The sequence below is a fragment of the Simochromis diagramma genome, unplaced genomic scaffold (genome assembly GCF_900408965.1).
Source record: "Simochromis diagramma unplaced genomic scaffold, fSimDia1.1 OVJJ01000343.1, whole genome shotgun sequence".
NCBI classification, from domain to species: Eukaryota; Metazoa; Chordata; class Actinopteri; order Cichliformes; family Cichlidae; genus Simochromis; species Simochromis diagramma.
In genome coordinates, this window is record NW_024386831.1 from 8,664,561 (window position 1) to 8,683,072 (window position 18,512).

At 47.0% G+C, this 18,512-nt stretch overlaps 1 protein-coding gene across 2 annotated transcripts; it reads left to right on the forward strand.

Annotated features, from left to right (window-relative positions):
- The first annotated feature begins 329 nt into the window (after positions 1-329).
- Positions 330-14,944, forward strand: LOC120731067 (uncharacterized protein C21orf62 homolog). 2 transcript variants are annotated; one of them, XM_040027830.1, is made up of 2 exons: positions 330-1,596; positions 9,433-14,944. In XM_040027830.1, exons 1-2 carry the CDS (start codon positions 1,519-1,521, stop codon positions 10,222-10,224), a joined length of 870 nt encoding a protein of 289 aa, XP_039883764.1. In that variant the 5' UTR covers positions 330-1,518; the 3' UTR covers positions 10,225-14,944. The 2 variants fall into 2 exon arrangements, with proteins under 2 accessions (XP_039883764.1, XP_039883765.1); XM_040027831.1 differs by having other exon boundaries at positions 331-1,609.
- The last annotated feature ends 3,568 nt before the right edge of the window (positions 14,945-18,512 follow it).

The following is an 18,512-nucleotide window of genomic DNA, read 5'->3' on the forward strand; positions in this document are numbered from 1 at the left end:
CATGTGTAGATTGAGTCCAAACGGTTCTCATGTGCTCTCCTTTTTCCGATGCCGTCATTTATAAAATGTTGACAATTTGTTATAATTTGTCACCTAGCGAAAATTATTACGCTTAGGGAGTGAGAACGTGTCTGACCACTACCGGCACACTTTTGCACCGGAGGTTTTCGGAAAGCTTTTATTTTGGTATTTCCGCTGATCCGTGCAATAAATTTGCATGTTAGCCTAAACATTTAGATTTAACGTTTAGATTTAGATTTAAATATAATATTTAGATTTAACATTTAAAATTCTGTTTTAAATATGAGAAGTTACAAATATTTTACTAAATGTTGTAAAAAATGACTTGTTTTGAGCTAAATGTGGAAAAATGTTGCCGTTAATTTCAGCATGTTTCACTTTACAAACGGCGCCCCATAGTTGAGGTGCTGCTGGAGTGGGTGCAGTATGACTCCCTTAAAACCCTCTGAGGTCCCGGGTATAATCGGCTGTTTTTGACTACTTCTGATTTTGCATTTCACCTTTAAAAGCGGTTTCCTCGCCTTGTTTAGTGTCATTCTTTGAGCACAACCTCACAGGTCTGAATTTACTGTTATTTTTTCATTTTAACTGTATTAAGAAAATTGAAAACAAAACAACATTTTAACAGCACAAATTTTGCAAACAGCAAAGTTACAACTCCTTACCTAAAAATGGAGGCAATACATATTTTTTTCTTTATCATAATTCTGGTTTAGGGGTGTAAGGGTTAGTTAGTCTACACATGCTGACATGGAGACTCAGTGTTGCAGCATTTTGTTGCTGTGGCATCTTTAATCGGTCATGTGAGTTTGAGTGGTAAAGCTGGACTCAACATATATGAGACCAGAAGCAAGAATTGCTAAACTCATAACATATGTTTCAAAACCAAACGATATAAAGCTGCTAAAACACATAAAAACGATGACTTCATGTCCAGAAACAAATCTGGCACTTGTGTGTAATACCAGTTTATTCCACAAGATGGTGCAGCGAGTCAACGAGCCTCTCATTCTTACTGTCAGCGACACGTCTGGAGGAGAATTTTAAAAAGAAGCTGGTGGAAAGTAAACTTAGTATTGTTACACCTTCAGATGCTCAGCTGATATCTGAGTCTTTTCATGTCCTGCAGCCTGAACAAGCACACAGCGAGGCTTCTGCTGAATGCTTCTGCCCTGTTCCCCCTGTAATGGCCTGAGGAGCCACGAGGTGGCTGCATTCTTAAATGTTTGATGGAGAAGACGCAGGAGGCGGTTCCACAGGGGGAGGAGAGTGAGGCTGAGGAGGAGGCGCAGATGCAGAAGCGGGCAGAGAACATGGACAGGGAGCTGGCCACGCTCTTCCATCTGATGAGGAAAGTTTCCACACAGTGTGCAGAGAGTAGGCCTCCCTCACCTCCTTCCTCCTCTCAGCCCCGGCTCTGCCTCCATCCCGGCCTTCTCTCCCTCCCCCCCTGCTCGCAGGCAGAGGGATGAGTGTTTCCTGCCAGCCTGCAGACAGATGTGGACGCTGCCGCTGCTCTCACCGCCGCAGGAAGCAGGACGATCAGCCCAGAGCTCCGTGCCACCTGAACCCGCGGTGAGCCGCACATGTGAGTGCACACACACACACACACACACACACACACACACACACACACACACACACACACACACACACACACACACACTGATGTCTGTGAATGAGTGTGTGATTGGAGCTGCGATGGTGGTTCCAGAGGATCGGTCAGGTCAGTAATGAGAAGCAGACGCTGCTGAGATCACAGAGAAACCAGCAGAAAGCTGAGTCATCATCCGTCTGTCCTGATGGCCGCTCACAGCTAAACCCACAGACTCACCGCATGTTCTGACCTCGTCGGGTCATCGTGTCCAGGAGCTTCAGCATCGAAGTAAACCCTGAGCTCACTGGCTTCATTTGAACTCTGAATTCATTTCTTCCATCTTTTAACAATCAGGAGCTCCTGCAGCAGCCAGAGGGCTGATCCTCTGACGGTAACGTGTTCTGAAGCCAGCGCAGTTTCACGCTCCGCGCTTGAGTCGGTGGACAGCCCACATTTTACTGACTTTTTACGTGTGCGCTGTTAGAGCCTGGCCAGGAGAGCGGCTCAGAGAGATTCACTGCTGTGAATGTCCAGCCTCTATATGTGCTCATTTTAAAGCTTCAGCACACTTTGAAGAGGATCTGAGACCTTCAGGTTCCACAGACACAGAGAAACACTTCTTCACACAGATGCAGCGGATATCTTCATATTCCAAGGAAGTCTCTCACAAGTGGATACAAGAACTCTTAATGATAAAAATCTATTAGTCATTTAAAGTAACTTGAAGATGGAAAGATTGTAGAGGTTTCTTTGAGGTAAAGTCCATATATGCACTCTTCTTAAATAATCTCACTGTCAGATCGGATGTTTGACCCTGTGAGAGGTCGTCTGGATGGATAGATGGATGGTGCCCAGGTATAAGAGTCTGGACTTTAGTTTCACAGCCTGCCGTCTACTTAAAAATAAAGAGACCACAGTCTCAATGTGGGGAAAAGTATGGGGCAGGGGGCGTCTGCAGCAGCACAGATTTAAACCTCCAGTGAACGGCTGATGGAGGTCAGTGACGCGTAAACACGCTCCACACACAGGAAGCTCTTCATCAGCACTGAAACAACACTTGTAACCACGAAGAAGGGAGACGCTGAGAGCCTCACAGCTTCAGTCATTTCTCTTTACTCAGCTGGTCTTAGAGATGGAACTGCAGATTAACCCGATACGCCTCAGGCTGCTCGACAATTTCCCCAAATTTCCCCTCAAACATCTGCTTATATTGGTATGAGAGAAAAATCATTCTGCTGCTGGATGTAAGCTTTCTGGGTCTACGTCTGGATCTCTGAGCCTTTCCAAACACATGCAGCCCCAACGCTTCCAAACTAGAGATGCACCGCTCGTGCATTCAGACTTTTCTCTAGCAATGACCTGCTGACGCCGATATTCTTTCCAAGAACTTTATTTTCATAATGAAAGAAATGCTTAAACTTTATGATTTCCCCCAAACTCCAGTCAGTTCCAGGATCTGCTCTCAACAGCTGACTGCTTTCATCCTTTCATTGCTCATACCGAGGCTCTGGATAGCTGTAGCCTTGTTTCCTTTGTTATCTAATCTAAAATATCCCTGTTCGGTTGGGTGACGGAGTGTCAGTGTCTCATTAGGTTTGTTGTTACAAACATTGTGGTTTAATTAGGTCCCACTGACAGGAGAGTGACGAGGCTAAAGACATGTTAGCATGTGCACCGCTCTGCATGTTACACTTGCATGAAACGGACGACTCGCACTCGGACATATGGGAGGCTGACCAACCGAGAACACTGGAAACCAGCAGATTATTATTCATGGATGATTACCCGGGCTTTTCTTTGGCCTCTCCTCGTTCGCCTCCCCGCACATTGAGATTACAGATTCTGATTTTTGGACTTTTTTGATTTGAATATTTTAGCCCGTTCTTGTTTTTAGTGTTTTTTCGTCTGATTGTCTGATGTCTTCTTTAGTGTGGGTTTTTCACACCTGAGCTGGTTACTCAGGTCAGACGAGATCTCCGCTCAGTTCCAAGCAATCGCCAAAGCGCTTCATTTGTGGTGTGTGGTGTACACAGAGGGTACCTGTGTTTACCTTTGTCGCTCCTGCCTCAAACACACCTGGCCAATAAGCAGACTGGAAGTTCCCACCTGGTTCACAGTGACGCGTTGCGTTTCACTCTGTGTGAGCAGACACCAAAGCTCCGACTGATTCAGACCACAGCAGGCAAAAAGCCTGATCATTAGCTTCCTGCGTTCCTTTGAAGGCTGATCATCTTTTATTGTTCTCCTGATTCTCTTCATCCTCGCCTACATCGATCGACCTTGTAAACTTTACTTGGACCTTGATAATAATAATGAATGACTTTCTCTTCTTATGCTTCGGGATTTGTTACCATAACATATGTAATCATCACAGCACAGCCTCCATAACTGTGATGGTAGGAAGATAGAATAAAAGTGCTGGGCTCATATAATCGATGTTTACAGCAGGTAAACTGTGTTTTAAGGTGTTCAATCATCATCAAAGCCAAAACGTGGCTCTCGCTGTCAGACATGTCTGGGCTTGTCTTGTTGTGCTGTGGGGAACACAGTTTTTTAACCAAATTTAAGTGTCTGATGGATGATGGTGTGGCTGTGAGCTGTTTTAAAGACGGTTACCATGAAGACGCCACAATAAAGGCCTGAGCTTGGTGGTTAAAAGAGCACATGATGCAGCCCACTGGGTCACAAGAACACGGTGAACCGCTCGGGAATAAACCAATAAATCATGTTAGATAATCGGTTTTACGTTCAGTGTTCAGAGCTGTGAGTCTTTCAGCTCTGCCTGTGAAGCTGCAGCTGCTCAGAGGGAGATGGAGGAAGAAACGAGCTGTAGCTGGAAGAAGGAGAAAGGAAGGGCGGATTAGGGTGGGTGCCTGTGGCGGAGCATGATGTCAGAGGAATGTGCTGAGCCTCTCCTTTAACGAGCGGCGGCCACCTCGCACTCATACGCTTCAACCCCGTCCAGCTCGTTTCGCTGTCGCTTTTCTGTCCTCGGGTCAGCCGCCGCTCGCCTATTGTGGTCCGAGCAGCCCGTTTGTATTTGTCGCACACATGTGACAGATATTTACTGAACAAAGATGCTTTAAAAGAGCACAAATATGACACGCAATCACATGAGAGGAAGAAGAGTGTCGTGTCAGAGTGTGGAATGTGTTTTCAGTGGTCGATTTCCAGCATCCGGCCCTGCAGCTGCAGCTCGTTGCAGGATTACAGATGGAGATGGAGGAAAGGGAGTGGAGAGAGCGAGGGAACACACACAGAAAGTGACTGGTATCATGAGCGGGAGGGCCAGATGCTGGGAACAGCTGGAAAGACTATGACTAATATTAGCAGTGAGGTAAGACGGTGGAGGATGGAGGGGACGGAGGGCAGCTGCTACTGTAAACCAGCCACGCTGAAGTCACGTTTATTTATAGCCACACAGTCATCTCACCAGAATCTTTCATGGTCGACGGCTCGATTTACTCTACAGACTGTATATAAAAGATGGAGGTGGCCACCGTGACCTCCTAGAATCCAAAGTTTGACAAATCAACACCTGCCACCTTGTTACCTGCTAATTAACATCCAAATTAAACACTTGAGTTTAATTAGTGCATTCAACTGGAAAAAAGAGCAGACGCCAGCTAACGCTGCAGTCCCTCTAACGTCCAGCAGAGGCTCCAGCAGGGAGGCAGTCCCCCAGACTCCCATGTTAGAAGATCCAACTTTACAGCAGAGACAAACATGAGCCTGAGGCCTTAATCAGGGGCGTGGCCTCTGCCAGGTGGATGGTGACACAGCTGGCTGTAGCTGCTAGCTGTCTGCTAGCTTCACATGAACTTGACCTCTGCACCGTGTTCGTGCTGTTGGATCATTTTTAATGGCATCATGTGACCAATAATATGGCTGCTGTGAGGTCACTGTACCAACTACCCAGGAAGCCTGAGTGATTATGAAGCGTTGTGAACAGGAGTGTGTGTGTGTGTGTGTGTGCGCTATGTTCCTATAACTCCTAACTAAGCTAGCTAGCTGATATCTTAGCACTGCACCCTCTGTTCAGCTCCAAATAAAAGATGGTGCTGACCGTGAAGTGTCTAAACTAGTGTGTGATGTCATGGCGAGACTATCCAGCCTTTATAAACGAGTAAAAGGTTGACTTTACTTCACACACACACGCACACACTTGTTTACACTGCACTGAAATCCATAAAAGGCTGGCAGGTTAACGGTTTGTGTTCTGAAAAAAGATCTTCTCAGAAACAAAGTCCGGGAACATTTCTATAAATAGCGTCCCCTGTGGCTGCTAAAGCGGTGTGTAGAGCTGAGAAGTGTTTGCCGAATCCGTGAGTGCAGAAGCACCTCGAGCAGAGCTGGGTCGGCCTCGTAAAGCCGCTGATCGCTTTATATCCCAACAGTCTGCAGTCGGCTTCAGACGAGGGAGCAAAACACGATAAAACAGAGCGCGATCCCAGAGTGAGACGGATCCCACTGAGCATTTAAATACAGCCCGAGTGAAGCATTTAAACTGCGTCAGCACTTGGAGCACAAGCTCAGCACAGGCGTGTTCTCAACTACAAACTGACCTGGGATCAGTGCAGCTTCAGACACACAACACAGAAAACACCACAACACAAATATGTGAAAACCTCTGAAAGATCTGCCTCACTGATGCTTTCAAAGCCAACATCATGTTTGTTGTTGACATTTATGACATCTCCTTAATCTCTGGTTTTCCAAAGCTCCCAAAGAAACAGTGCTGAGTAAAACGACAATCTGAAACACAACAAAACCGACGAAAACAGAGCGAAGAACAGGAGAGATTTATTAGAAACATGAGCAGGTTAGCAGAGCAGCACAATATCACCTTAAAATCGTGCCTCAAGAGTTGAAAGAGAGCTGCGATAATGATATTTATGGTGGTAGGGACATACTGAGTGATGGCAGACCGCATGACATGTAAGCACAGGCATCGCCTCAGTGATGATTTCAGTGGAACAGCTATTTAACCGTTTACTTGAACAATAACTAGACTAACTAACCACACTCTGTCACAGGATGAAACTGAAACTTCCTGTGATGTTGTCTCGGGCCACTTAAAGCTTACCTTTACCACCGTGTGACCACATCATCACTTTTCCATCTGCCACAAGCTCTTCCTGTCTCGTGGAGCGCAGTTAGCGAGCGTTTCATCGATGTGTTTACATCGAGGTCATTGCCAGTGGCTCGTACCTCCTCCTCGTGTGCCCTCACAGTCCGATCACGTTTCCAGAGCACTGTCATTTGTTGGTGGCTGTGGCTCATTGGAAGCTGGCGGGAGCATGAAAACTGTTCTTTCAAAAAAAAGTCAGTTCCAGGTAAACTGTTTCATTGGTTCACTTAAACATTCAGTAATCCTGATGTTTGAATCTGTTTGTACGTCTGTGTGGACACAAACCAAGCCAAAAGAAAACTTGTGAGCCTGGATGTGCTCACTGTTTCATTTGGGGCATAAAGCGAGTAAATGAAATTATTTTAATGAATGTAAACAGGAAGCTGAACATCTCGCCACAGCTCAGCTCTCACAGGCTTCAATTTAAAATCCCAGAACATGTGAAGCAAACACAGCGAGGTGTTCCTGGTCCTGTCACTGATGGATGGATGGATGGAAGGATGATGGATGGATGGATGGTTTGATGGATGGTTTGATGGATGTGTAACGCGCGGCGACACTAAAGCGGTCGCGCCAGAATGTCACGCTAAAAAGAAAGATTCTTTAAAATGCAAGGGGGAGCAAGCGAGTCAGATACCACGGGCACAGAGAGGAAGCAGGTCTGATCAGAAACAGTTTATTACTGGGCCAGGGAGCACAAATAAAAACACCCTTAAAATGTACGTAATAAAATGTTGTCTCTCTACTAAAAACAATTCTAAAACCCGTAAAACTACCATTTTCTACATTCACTAACCCCCCCCCCCGCTATAATTATGCCACATGTTCATTATGGGTCCATCCGCAGGCCAGGAATTCCTTCTTTAGAGCAGAGTCCACGCCAGCCTTGTCTTCGGCAGACAAGAAAGAGCCTCCCATCTTCTTGTCCTTCCGCTGGCCCATCACTTCCCAGCCCGGCTTGCGTTCAGCACCCGAATTAATCATGCGACCACCGCCACAGCTCCCCTTGCGTCGGTGTCCTGTAAAATAACAAATAGGGGCCAGAACAATGGTCCCAGAAGCGGCCCTGGCTCATGGCCATGGTGACCCTCTCCCAATCCAGCTGCACCCAGTAAACAACAGTAGAGACCCTACTCACAAACGCAGGCAGAAGTAAACCTCTGCCCTGCTGCCAATCACACGCGTCGTCTCTTACTGTTGCCGTTCCATGAGGTCAGGACTGGGCCGCCGCATCACACTGGCCATCTCGCATTAACCTTCCAGTCTGGGGCCTCCCTCCTTCAGTGCTCAGCTAGCCTGTTTTTAAAAGGTCTTTACACAGCTGATAGGCCACCTCTGGACACACCCCTGCCTCAGCAGGTGGTCCCTATCAGCTAATTTGTCCCATGTGCAGCCAGTCCACAGTGGATAAAAACCATGTCACATAAAACACTAAAAACCATGCAATAGAAACAGAATAAAACCATGCAAATAAAACGACACTCATAAATAAACGCTAAAAATCAGAATAAAAATAAAATACAAATTTCCACTGTGTGACAGATGGATGGATGATTTGATGGATGATGGATGGATGGAGTTCACGTGTGAAGAATTCCTCCTTCCTGCTCGGGTTGTCCTCACAGCACTCAGTGTGGGAACAATGATCCTAGTGTCTCAGGTTCTGTTGGAGCAGCAGGAAAATTACTCCGAGTGCCGACGGGAGAAGTGAGCACATCATTGCGTTCGTCTGATTGTCATTAAAGTGTTTACAACAGCAGCAGGGTCTAAAGTGACCCCTGACCTTTCCACGACAACGTAATGATTTCAGGTTTCAGACGTGTCACAGGTCGAGCGATGTCTGCAGAAACTTTGCATTTAAAGTTATTAGTGAAGAATAAGAAATGGCTGTGACCTTCCTGAATGCATCACTTGTTTGTGTTTTTTGGAAAACTGATTCGACTTTGTCCGACATAAACTCTGGAAAGAAGAGGGGAAAGTTTCGCTCTGGAGGTCTAGACTGCTTATTCAGTCCACTTTTCCACGACTGAGCCGGAGAATAAAGAGAGCAGTGTGCTCATTCCTGAGCGTTTAACACGGTGGGACGCAGCCGCGCTGACCGCAGCGCAGCGTGGCACAGGAAACTTCCATCAACCCAGCGCCAGCCCGAGGCCTGGAAGGCAATCAGCCCATAAAGCTGTGTGTGTGTGTGCACCATGTTCAGAGATCTTTGTGGGGACCAAAAACTGGCATGCTGCTATACTTGTGAGGACCAACAGTCCTTATGCAGACAAAACGCCGTCACCACGAGTTTGAAGACGTTTCTGAGGCTCAAAATGTGGTTTTAGTGTCAGGGTTAAAGTTATGGTGGGAAATGATGTCATGATGATGGCAACGTCATTTAGATCCTTACTTACTTAGGTCCTTACTAAGATATGAATGTGTGTGCGCGCGTGCGTTTGTGTGCGAGCGAGCGTGCGTTTGTGTGTGTGCGCGCGCGCGTGTGAGCGAGCAAGTCTGTGTGTGCGCGCGCGTGTGTGTGAGCGCGCGTGTGTGAGCGAGCGAGTCTGTGTGTGTGCGAGCGTGTGTGTGTGTGTGTGTGTGTGTGTGTGTGTGTGTGTGTGTGTGTGTGAGTGAGTGTGAGTGAGTCAAGCTCTCTGGTGCTGTCCATGCTAACACCCTGCCCTCCCCCGTGTGTTCTCAGGTTGGTCCTCTCCTTCCACCTGGTGAAGATGTAGTCTGTTTGGTCTCCATGGAGATGTCTCCAGTCTCATTCTTTGCCCTGTTGCCATGGTCACTGTGCTTGCTGTTCTTCCTGACTGCCGCCCGCCCCCAGACGACGAGCTCCGCCCCCACACATGCAGCTTCCCCGAGGGCCAATACGACGCTACTCTACGAGAGCGGCGCTGCGACTAGCCGCAGCCTGCGTAACTGCAGTTGCTCCGTCCCCGTCACGGACTGCGACGAAGTGCTGGCGAACTCTCTGTGCCGCTGCCACAGCGTGCCACGCTCCGCCCTGCCCCGCGCTGGGCTGCGGGAGGCGGGGCAGCTGGCGGTGTGGGTGAAGGAGCTCTGGGTCCTGGAGGAGCTGCTGAACGGCAGCTCGGTGGGCCACCTGCGCCTGTCGTTCTGCGGGATCAAACCTGTGGACAGCCGGTATCTGGCTCTGCGGGGTCTGCAGACCCTTGGGATCCACAGCGCCGTGCCGCAGACTCCATACCCTGACCAGGAAATGACCCTCTCCCCCCCAGCGGGGGTCACAGCGGAGCTGGACGCCCTTTCCTTTGGCTCCTCCTCCTTCCTGCACATGACCTTCGTGGACGTGGCCGTGCTGAACGGGCTGTCCGCCCTGAAGGCGTACAGCGTGGCAGGACCGCCTGCCCCCACCCTCTCCCAGCACTTCCCCCTGCTGCCCGTTTCCCCGCCCCCCTCTGATGACCCGGCTGAGATGGCTGCAGACCGCCTGCAGGACCTGCTGGTGACCTTCGTGTACTGAACCTCGACACCGACGGCACTTTTTTGTGGGACGCGTTCCCTTCCTGCTGCTGCTCCTGTCCCGGAGATGTAGTGCCCTTTGATGCTCTGATCCTGTAACGAGGTTTGGGAATGTTTGCACTCTGATTGGATAAGAGGACAGCTGCCACAGAGGTTTCACACGCACGTACACACTCTGACCGTCCACTGTGGTAACGCACCGCAGTAGAAACTCGTAGCTTTATTAAACATCATAGGTTGGGTTTGGGCTTCATGTGAGGTTAACAGGAATTCCCACTACCAGGACCTGCTGGAGTCTCATGAGTCTAAACATCTGCAGATGCTTCACGGCTAACCTCTCAGTGTCCGTCAAGATACTCTGACCTGTCACAGATAATGAAAATTAGCCTTTTTAGCATTTTACCAACAAAACCAAACAGTAAGCTGAGCCCAGCGATGTTCTCATAACTCACTGATGTGCTGTTGGTGTTAGTGGTTCATAAAGCCTTTCACTCACAGTTTATAATGAGTGTCTCATCAGGAAACTGAAGCTGGGGGATTTTAATGGTTTGGTGTGTGAGTGGCATGTAAGTGATCTGTAAATCCTTAGTAATAGTGGGCGAGGATGGAAAATTGTGTGAAACAGCTGGAAGGGGACGAGGTGCTAACGTGACTCAGGCTGCAGGCGCTGCGAGCGCTGATCTCTCCTGTCTCTGCGCTCACTTTTCTCCTCCAGTTCACATTCAATCTGTCTGCGTTTCATGAACTGAAGGTTCACGTCAGCGACCATCGACCGCGAGCCGTCTCACAGCCTTTAGACCTCGCTCAGACTTTATGGACTGCAGCGTAACTGTTACCAAAAGCTGTGGTTCATTCAGGTGCCGTACGGCGATTAAACGACTGTAATTGTGAAGTCATTACTGGGCAGACAGTCTGCAGGCTTCCTGAATCTATGAGACAAACAACACGATTGTTCCCGGAGACAGAAGAGATCCAGGCTCTGCCTCCAGCTGCCGGCTGGGTGTTAGCGCTCCGTCCTCCGTCTCTTTCTCAGTTCTTAGACTTACATGGGCGACAAACTTACAGCAAAAACACAAATCAGAAAAACAGCAGGGCTCCCTGCACGCTTTTACTGATGAGCCACGCCATCCTCATCATCACAGCAGGAATATCTTTACAAAATAGATTTCATAGCAGATCTCGAGTAGGGTTGGGCGATATGTAAAAATTTTCCAACCGACAATCATCAGTCCAATAATCGACGATGGGCGATATATTCACGCATGCACACACTTTTTGATGGGCGGAGCAATGTAATCATGCAGAAGTACAAACATGGACGAACTAATAGGGCTGTCGGCATTAACGCAGTCGTCACGATTAATGCGATTAAACTTTTTTTAATGTACTCAACCCATCTGGAGCGCAGAAAGAAGGGATTTTGACTCAATCTGTGTTCCAGATGGGTTCATTGTTAATCGTGTTAGTCATGATGATGGCGCGTTAAAGCTGGCAGCACTAAAAACATATAAAGTCGCCAATTTGGGATGAAAGAGGCAAACCTAAGGACGTAACCAAAGCGGTGTACCACTTGTGCAGACACATAGTACGAGCAAAGTACTCAATAACCCTAATCTCTAGAGACTTGCAGAACCTCTCAGAGGCTCACGGCTCCAGAGTTCATACTTCAAAAGAGCCAACAATAAACCCCATACGAAACCTCTTCAGGTGCATCCTGGGCAGCAGCTCAGCACTCAGTTTTATTTGGCGAGATAATAAATCAACATTAAGACGGTCTGAGAATGAATTTCCACCACAAAGCGCTGAAGCCGCTCTCAGATTCACGTCTGTACTTTAACTCCTCCAGTCTCATTCCCAGAGCATCAAATGATGAGTGCTGAGCGGTTTCAAACTCAAACCAACGTTCAGCAGCGCTGCGGATAGAGCGAGGGCGCGTTGGCTTCCTGCAGGTCTGCGTTACATAACGGCCTCGTGGAAGAACATTTGTGTGCCACATGATGAAATCCTGTCGGTGCAGATTATGAAGATGAAAACAAGACGTACTGGGGCAGCTGGCCACAGTGAACGCTGTCCAGAGCGGGACGAGCGCGTCTGCCGCTCTGTCTTTGAAACATGACTCAAACACACCGCTGTGTCGGTTTAAGGACGACGCCTCTGAATGTAAACATGTCCGACAGCAGCGGGGTCTGCTGAGGCCAGAGAGCTCGGCAGGCGCTGTGCCGCGTTTTCCCAGCTGCTCTGATTGAGAGCAGATGGCCTCATAAAACAAGTTGTTTTGAAACAGGTTAAAATGGACGCCGAACAACACGAGTGCCAGCGTTAGGATCCTCCGTCAGCAGCCAACACCGCGCACTCGCTTGGACGGCGACCATGACTTGGGCTCTGCTGAGCTGGACGAGTGGGCGGGGCTGCGCAGCTGTCGCTCAGCAGAGCGCAAACAGAATGTGTTTGTTTCACACTCGCTTTAAGGCCGAGGAGCTTACATGCTCTCGCTGTCCTCCTGCTCGAGTCCTGAGAGGCTCTGTGAGACCTGCTCGCACAAACGTGTGTGTGTGTGCGCGCACGTGCGTGTGTGTGTGTGTGTGTGCGTGCGTGCGTGTGTGTGTAACCCATGCAGTGAGGATTCAGAGCAGAGAGTCAGAGTTCAGGTCCACGCCCAGCACACGCTGGCCTCTATGCTTAATTACACGGCGGGACTTTGCACGCTGCTCAGCGCCTCTGTGTGAGGAAATGTTCCCGCAAACAGAAACTTTTAAAACGTGCACAGAGCACGGCTCACTTTTACAAACACCAACCTTAGAGTCCAAAATGATGTGCGTCAGAAATGCTTTGATTCGCTTCCAGGTTCTAATTCTCATTCACAGCAGGACAGCTACAAAGTGCACACACATGGCCAGAGTCCAAGGCCGGGTGGAGGGATTAGCCCTTTTTCTTAAACTGGGTTTGATCTCATGCACAAACATTTGATGTGAACAGAGGGTTCAGTTTCCTGGAGTTTCTCTGTTCTGAAACAGTTCAGTTTTGGCTCTGCAGGTGTCGCTGTGCTGCAGCCACACGACAGAGGCTGTCAGGCAAATCAGTGCATGTTTGCTAATGTCCTGGTAGTTCCTCACACTCTGGTGGTCAAAGACAGAACTGAAAGCTGCTCCTGAGTTAAACCATAAGCTATAAAGATACATTTATCATTTCTTATACTGTAACAGTCCATATAAACCTTTGATGGGCTGTTGCTGTTTGAAGCAGCCCCTAAATGACCAAAACAAACGTTCTTCTTTATTTTCTGGCTGTTTGCAGCCCTCTAGTGGTTGTACGTGGAACTTCAGTTGAAAGTGTAGACATTTAAACCGCTAATCCTTTTCCAGAAAAACGAACGTGCAGATAAACACTGACGTTCAGGCTTGATGTAAGCGCACATTATTCATGACCTCTCCGCCTATTGGTTAGTTAAATGCCTCAGCAGTGACCAATGACTCGTGGTTAGCCGTCCTGACAGCAGACTCTGATAAGCACCCAGACTCTTGCAGGCCTTGGGATCTGGTCTCATATGAGCAGCTTTTATGACATAATTATAGATCATGTGGTGTGAAGTCAGGGAGGGGTCAGGGCTGCACGCCCCATCAGCAAACAAACCCAGCAGCAGTGACACACGGTCCGCTTGAGTTTCTCCACGTAACATGAAAGATGCTCAGCCTGTGAGTGTCTGACTTCATCAGAGGGTCTCTGCACTTGATTTTCATGCTTACATCATTTACACTTAGCATTTATCAGACAGTCAGCGACTGCACGGAAACCTCCGATTGTTAAGGAAAAATGTGAATTCTCCACCTGGTTGCTGGAAGCGGTCACAGGGAGGTTTAGTGCTTCTCCATCCAGCTGGTGAATCCTTGTTTTTCCGGGCCGACCTGTCCGGTCTCTAGGCCTGTCCAACAGCTGACGTCACCTGGTTAGTGGTGAAAACCTAAATTTAAGAAGCACTGCTCATGAGAAGAAAATGTTTAAGATCACTTTGATTTGGAGGGGGCGGGGTTTATAACTTTTACCCCAACCTGCCACCAGAGGGCGATTGCCATGCTGTCCATCTTTATATACAGTCTGTGTTTTCAAGTTTACCCAGTCAGGAACAAGGAGAACCGCTGGGTGAGTTTGCCCTCCTCGGTGACTGTCAGGCTCCTCCTGCTCTTCCTGAGCACAAACACTTGTAGTTATGCAACAGGCAGAAGTCTGTCTGTGAACGCCATCTGCTGTGGCAAACGCAAACAGAGCAGCTCACATTTCCAGCGTGCAGCGCTCTGACACACTGGGATTTTTCCACAGCTCTTCCCATCTGCTAAACTGGGCTGTAACACACCTCCATAATGGTTTTCAGGCAGTTCACAGAGGACTGGCACTGAAAGTCAAAGAGTCTGGAACTTTCCACCACAAAATGGGTGAAAATGAGCTCAGCGGGGTTTTTGGGTTTGACGTCACTCCCTCGTCCTGTCTCCGTTTCCTCTCCTGGTCTCTGTTCCAGCACCTTAACTCTGCATCAGGGAACGTGTTTTGCTTTCGGATGATTTGCACGCTTGTTGCAGGCTTCGTGATGACTTGTGTGTTTAAGGAGCAGGTTGTGTATTTGGAAACGGCTCGGCACCTTTGATTTGTATATAATTTGGAGTGAATGTCATAAACACGTCATCATGTGGAAGCTTTGTGTAGTCTGACAATAAAGTTTGAAACAGTGTTGTGATGTTGACTTTGTTACAGCTTCATGCCTGCACTTCACACCAACAGTAATAAACAACAGTCACAGTCAGACCAACAGGCTTTGATTCTAAAAACCAGAGGTGGGACCAAGTCATTGTTTTGCAAGTCTCAAGTAAGTCTCAAGTCTTTATCCTCAAGTCACAAGTCAAGTCTCAAGTAATGTCAGGCAAGTCAGAGTCGAGTCTCAAGTCACTGGTGTAAAAGTGCGAGTAAAGTAACAAGTCTGAAACTTTGAATTTCAAGTCCTTTCGAGTCTTTAAAAAAAAACAAAAAACGAAAGAAGCATGTTGCAGTTATGCTAAATGTAAATATTAGACCATGTAATTTTAAAATCTGTGTTTTTCTCAACACATGACGAAATAGTGAACTTAGAAAATATACACAAATTGTGAAATTGCACCTCTATAAAATGCAGCTCAATTAAACTTAGCTCCAAGAATAATTTTCACCGACAGTTCTGAGATAAGATGCATGTTATTCCTGGATGCGCTTGTAGGACCGGCTTTAAAATCGCATGACAAAAGTATCATACACATTAAAAAAAACTGTATCACCAACGTAGCCTGGACAAGATTTGCTTGTTAGATGAAGTCATGATCTCATCGTAGCAAGAGAGAAGCACCACCTACGTTCTTTATGCAACTTCAACTGTCGGAGAAAGTTGGAAGTTGTTCCATCTCTGTCTGTGATTGTCTTCTTGCATGTTTTGCATTTCAGTTTTTTGTTGACTACTTCATAGTTTATGTACCTGAAAAAAATAACTCCTTGCAGCATTTTTTTTATTTTTTTTTTATTAAATCTGGTTAATTTGATTGGCTGTGCTACAGCTCACGCACACATACATACGGAGTGTGGTTTGAATAAATGAATCAATGAATTGAATTAATGGTGCACACTTTCTATATAATATGCATGTTAAATTTTATATTTGGGGTGAAATATCAAGTCTTTTCAAGTAAACCGGTTCAAGTCCGATTCAAGTCCCAGTTCATTGGTGTAAAAGTCCAAGTCAAGTCACAAGTCTTAGAACATTTTTTCAAGTCAAGTCTAAAGTCATAAAATTAATGACTCAAGTCTGACTCGAGTCCAAGTCATGTGACTCGAGTCCACACCTCTGCTAAAAACTTTATTAAAGTGAGTCGCTGAGACATTTCCTCACAGCTCTGCAGCTTTTCAAAGTTCACAGAAATAAAAGCGTTTAAAAAAAACTCCTAACTAATAAACTCCCACAGCGCCCTCCAGCGGCGGCCCCCCGAACAACAGCCTGGAAACCACCGAGTGACGTTTGGGAAGCGCAATAGCAGCGAGACAGGAAGCGGAAGAACTTCAACGTAAGAGCACTGGGTCCTCTGCCCTTCTGCCCTGTCCTCAACTAACGAACCAGCAGAGGGAGCCCAGGGCTTTGTTTTCACACAGCGGGTGAAAGGAAGCAACAGCTGACACGATCCGCTCAGTAAATGTCCTTTTACCTGTAAGCCTGGTTTAGTAACCTGTCCTAATAAATTTGTGTTGTATTTCTTATAAGGGGCAAAGTGGTGTCAGCCCTGTGCTGAGAGGGCTGTGCTCATCCATCCGCCCTGTTCTAACAAAGACACGTTTCAGGAACACCTGTAGTTCACTTTTATTCATATAGCATCAGTGAACAAACACACGTGTTACTGTAAGGTGAAGACCCCACAGAGTTAATGCAGGACAAACGTTCACTCGGATTCATTGATGAAGTGAATGCAGGACTACATGTGTGTCCTTCTCATGAGTGGACACACATGGATGTGAACCACACGTGTTTGGCTGAGCCAAACAACCGCAGCAGTGATTCGAACCTAAAGTACTCTGGATACTGTTACTGTACAAATACTATTACATGTTTGTTGGTCAGGTGTCCTGTAGGAAGAAAACACTTGAATGTGCATGAACGCGTTTACATGAGGACAAAGTGACTTCAAGGGAAATACAAATCTTCACATTTTGATGTCTGTCAGTTATTTTGTTCATGAAGTTTTAATTTACGAATTTTTGAGCAGATGGTGTAAAAGGTTGTAACTGTATCAAAGTGTAAAGATATAAAGAAATACATTTAATGAGTTACAGTGAAAACCAGTGTCTGTAAATGATAAACACGACTTTCAGTTTTTCTATTCATAGAAATTTTATTGTGAACAAACGTAATTTTCCGTTTTAGAGTTGAAGGAATGTCCGTAAATAGTAGAGAAATTCTACGGAATCTTCTGTTTTACCGGAAAAGTTCGTGAACTTCAGTAAAAGATCTACGATTTTTTTTACCCGAGCGAGGCCGCATCTGTCTACGCCAGTATAAACCACAGCACAGGATCCACCCACTGCAAATTAACGACACTGCACACTGACAACCCCAACTGCGACTACACCTCCCAGCCACCTCCTCCCAGCTTCCCCGACATTAAAATACCGAACTTATAGACCCCCCACACCCCCCAACCTTTCCCCTGAACAAGCATCCTTTATAGGATGCTTGTTCAAGGCTGCAGTTGGTCCAGAATGCTGCAGCTCGTCTTCTGACACGTACTAAAAGATGTGAACACATTTCCCCGGTACTTGCCTCCCTTCATTGGCTCCCTGGCTCAGAATTAATTTTAAAATTGTATTGTTGTTACAAAGCCCTGAATGGACAGGCTCCCGGGTATTTGTCTGACCTCTTGCAGACTTATACCCCCCTTAGATCTCTTAGATCAAGTGATCTTTTGCTTTTAGCTGTACCAAGGTCGAGGCTGGTTCATAGAGGTGATCGAGCATTTGCAGTCGTAGCGCCTAAGCTGTGGAGTAATTCACCCCTACACATCAGACAGGCTCATACTATCAATCTTTTTAAATCTTATCTTAAAACACATTTTTATTTACTGGCTTTTAATACAGCATGAGCACGTTGTTTGTTAATTCATATTTGGTGTTTGCTTTTAATACTCTAAGTTGTTTTATTATGTATGTTGTATTCTTGTACAGCACTTTGGTCAACGCTCCTGTTGTAATTAAATGTGCTATATAAATAATTAAACTATTAAACTATATGCATGCGCGACGGGATCTCAGAGACAGCAGCTGATCCGGCGGGGTCTGGAGTCCCGACCTAAACACGGCACCCATCCTCCCCTCCTCACCCCCGAACAGCCTTTCCATCCAGCTGGATCGCCGGTGTGGTGCCAGGGTTGGTATCCCCAGACGATTTGTTTCCCCTGCGTCGGGAGCGCGCACAGGGCTGTCCGAATCACGGATGAACACTATCTGTCGTTTTTAGATTTAGTTCACAAACACTTCTTATAAAGACGTATTTCTGCTGAAATATTAGCGGCGTTGGCTCTTTAAACAGTAAAGTTACAGGATACAAATAAATATGAGCCACAGTGTGGAAATGATGCGCCGCGTGAGAACTTTTAATGCATCATTTTCTCCTGTAACCCACAAACACTCATCAGTGCGCGCTCCCGACGCAAGGGGAAAATTCTACCCTGGCACTCTGACACGCCCACGCGTGATGTTAACCACTCAGTTCCTACTGTGACAGGTCCACAG